The sequence below is a fragment of the Trichoderma ghanense genome, assembly GCF_004382785.1.
Source record: "Trichoderma ghanense strain CCMA-1212 chromosome Unknown scaffold_2, whole genome shotgun sequence".
Lineage (NCBI taxonomy): Eukaryota > Fungi > Ascomycota > Sordariomycetes > Hypocreales > Hypocreaceae > Trichoderma > Trichoderma ghanense.
This window is the reverse complement of record NW_027395665.1, coordinates 396,158-398,548: the sequence shown is the minus strand read 5'-3', so window position 1 is coordinate 398,548 and position 2,391 is coordinate 396,158. Positions and strand designations below refer to the sequence as shown.

At 53.5% G+C, this 2,391-nt stretch overlaps 1 protein-coding gene across 1 annotated transcript; it reads left to right on the top strand.

Moving 5' to 3' along the window:
* Nucleotides 1–236: 236 nt before the first annotated feature.
* CCMA1212_002521 (uncharacterized protein) lies at nt 237–1,445 on the top strand (the record flags this gene model as incomplete). Its single annotated transcript, XM_073699903.1, has 1 exon — nt 237–1,445. The coding sequence occupies one exon, from the start codon at nt 237–239 to the stop codon at nt 1,443–1,445; it is 1,209 nt and encodes a 402-aa protein (XP_073561524.1).
* Nucleotides 1,446–2,391: the final 946 nt, after the last annotated feature.

Sequence of the window (2,391 nt, the reverse complement as noted above, 5' to 3'; positions counted from 1 at the left end):
TTGGGACTCCTCCAAAGCGTCTACAAACCAATATAAGCTTGCTCGGCCCTTTTTGTTGTCAATCAATCTAACTCAGCTGTCTGGTCATCTCAAACGCTGTTCACCTCGAACAATTGTCAACCCTGACACCTCACACATTCACCCAAGCGTCAGCACGCATTCCACGAACATAAAACACACTCTCCATCAACCGTTCGACATATTCCAAGTCTATCGGAGCCAACCGAGTCCAGACGATGGAGGCATTTCGCCAGGAGCAGTTGAGGCGGCAGCTTCACCCTGAAATCCGCGCGCAAGCTGAGCCGGCCAACTGCTACAACCAACTTCACAATGCCACGGCTCGAGCTTCGACCGCACACTGCGCGGAGGCGGCCAGTACAGGCCCTGCGCAAAACCAGACACGCTTTATGGGATATTACATGCCAAATTTGCAATACCAGCAGCACACCTATCCGACAGGCTATAGTGGGCAAGGCTATCAGGCGACTACCCAAACTCAGCGAGTCGATCAGAGTCACTACACCCAGGTCTATCAGGTTCAACCAGTCAAGCACACCGACCCTGCTCATCAGTATGAGCAATATCATCAATCTCAGCAACTGGACCACCAGTTTCAGCCCGCTCTCCCAAGAGTTCAGCAACAGCGGCCCGCCAGCTGGCATCCATCGATGACTCTGCCATCACCCCCGGTTGATCTCGAGTATGTACAGGATGCACCTTCTCGGTGGCTGGCAACGCAGTACGGCCAGCAGGAGAACTTTCAACAGGGCTATCAACAGAGCTACCAGCCTCGTTGCGCCTCACAGCAGGAGAGCTATCAGCCTGACTACACTCCGCGCTCTCCACAATATCCTACTTATTCGCTCCCAGCTGCACCACCATCGCCGGAATTTTCTCCGCCGTCGCCCATGATGAGGACTGTATCGACGAACCAATCACCTTTGGCGATGCAGCAGGGTTATCAGCAGAGCTATCTGCCCAGCTACACTCCACACTCTCCCCAGTTTTCTCAGCATTATTCCCAGGGCGCATCTTCACCAGAGTTCTCTCCGCCGTCGCCAGTGATGAGAGATGGATCGATGGACTGGTCGCCTTTGGCACTAAGCCAGCGCAGCACTTCTGTTGAAAGCAACCCGCCTACACCTTCTGGCTTCGCCACGCAACAATTGCAGCCAGCTGCTCCTGAACCAGCCTTCCAAGTGGTGTACGAGCCGGAAGAAGAGGGAGAAGTCCTGGTCGGGTTGGGTCTCTACGACACTCCCGGCAAATATGTCGAGGAATCGTCCTACACTTTACATGACTTCCCGGAACTGGGGATGCCAATGCTACCCCGAGAGCGCACTACCCAGCACTTGAAACTGGCGGAGGGATGGACACCCCCAACCGTTCCTGAAAATGAGGAAGAAGAGGAGGTTGAAGAGGACGAGGGCGAGGACGAGGAATAAGACGAGATGAGGAGCAAGTCGCTAAGACATGACACGACCTGATGAACTGTTACGAATACTAGACGGATTTTGGACGGATTTTCTGGGAATAAACAATGGGAACACTGGAGTCATGGTTTGATTTTGGAGTTGCAGGTTTCCGAGGGTTCCAGATGAAGAGTCTGCCTCTGTTTCCTTTTCTTCTTTGAAAGAGCATGGACGCTCATACTTGGAGTCAAGGAAAAAGATACCCCCGGACAAGGCTTTGTTGGTACGGATGGGCAATGGAAATGAAGGCGGTACTACTACGGGAATGGATAGATAGCCCAGGCACGGGACTAGAACAGCAGGGTCGGTTACTTGGTAGCTTGGTAGCTCTGAGGGGGCTCACGCCAGCACATGCTACCGACCACTGATAATAATGCTTGAGACGACATCAATTGTGCACACATGAGCTTGAGCGATTTCCTGGATCGGCGCAAGGTGACTGTGCCCGTGGGTAGTATGGATAAGGAGTTTCCTGTCCAGAATGCTGCAGCGAACTGGGAACCTGGACGTTAGCGGGTGTGACGTATAACATGTAAAGGCGGACTGTTCACTTGGGACAGGGCAGGCACGACTCGAGTCGTAGGGCGGAGTACGTACATGCCTAAAGAGTGGGGTGCTGGAAATGGAAGTGGCTGTCCACAACCGCACTAACCGTCTGGATTAGCCTAGGAGAGGTAGGACGGAGTGCCGCGGCAGGTACGAAGTACGAAGTGCAGAAAAGTACGGCTTTCAGCGCCCCACCCTCAAAGCAGCACTGAAGTCCAAGTCCCCATCTGCTCTGGGCAAGGCAGGTAAGGTACGTGCTTAGTACCTCCGTGTCGCCCCTTGTCCCTTTGCTTCACCTTCATTCAGCCCCGATTAGTGTCCACATGTGAGTATTGAAAGAGGCGAATCTTACAGTTTGAGAGGAGGCAAGTCC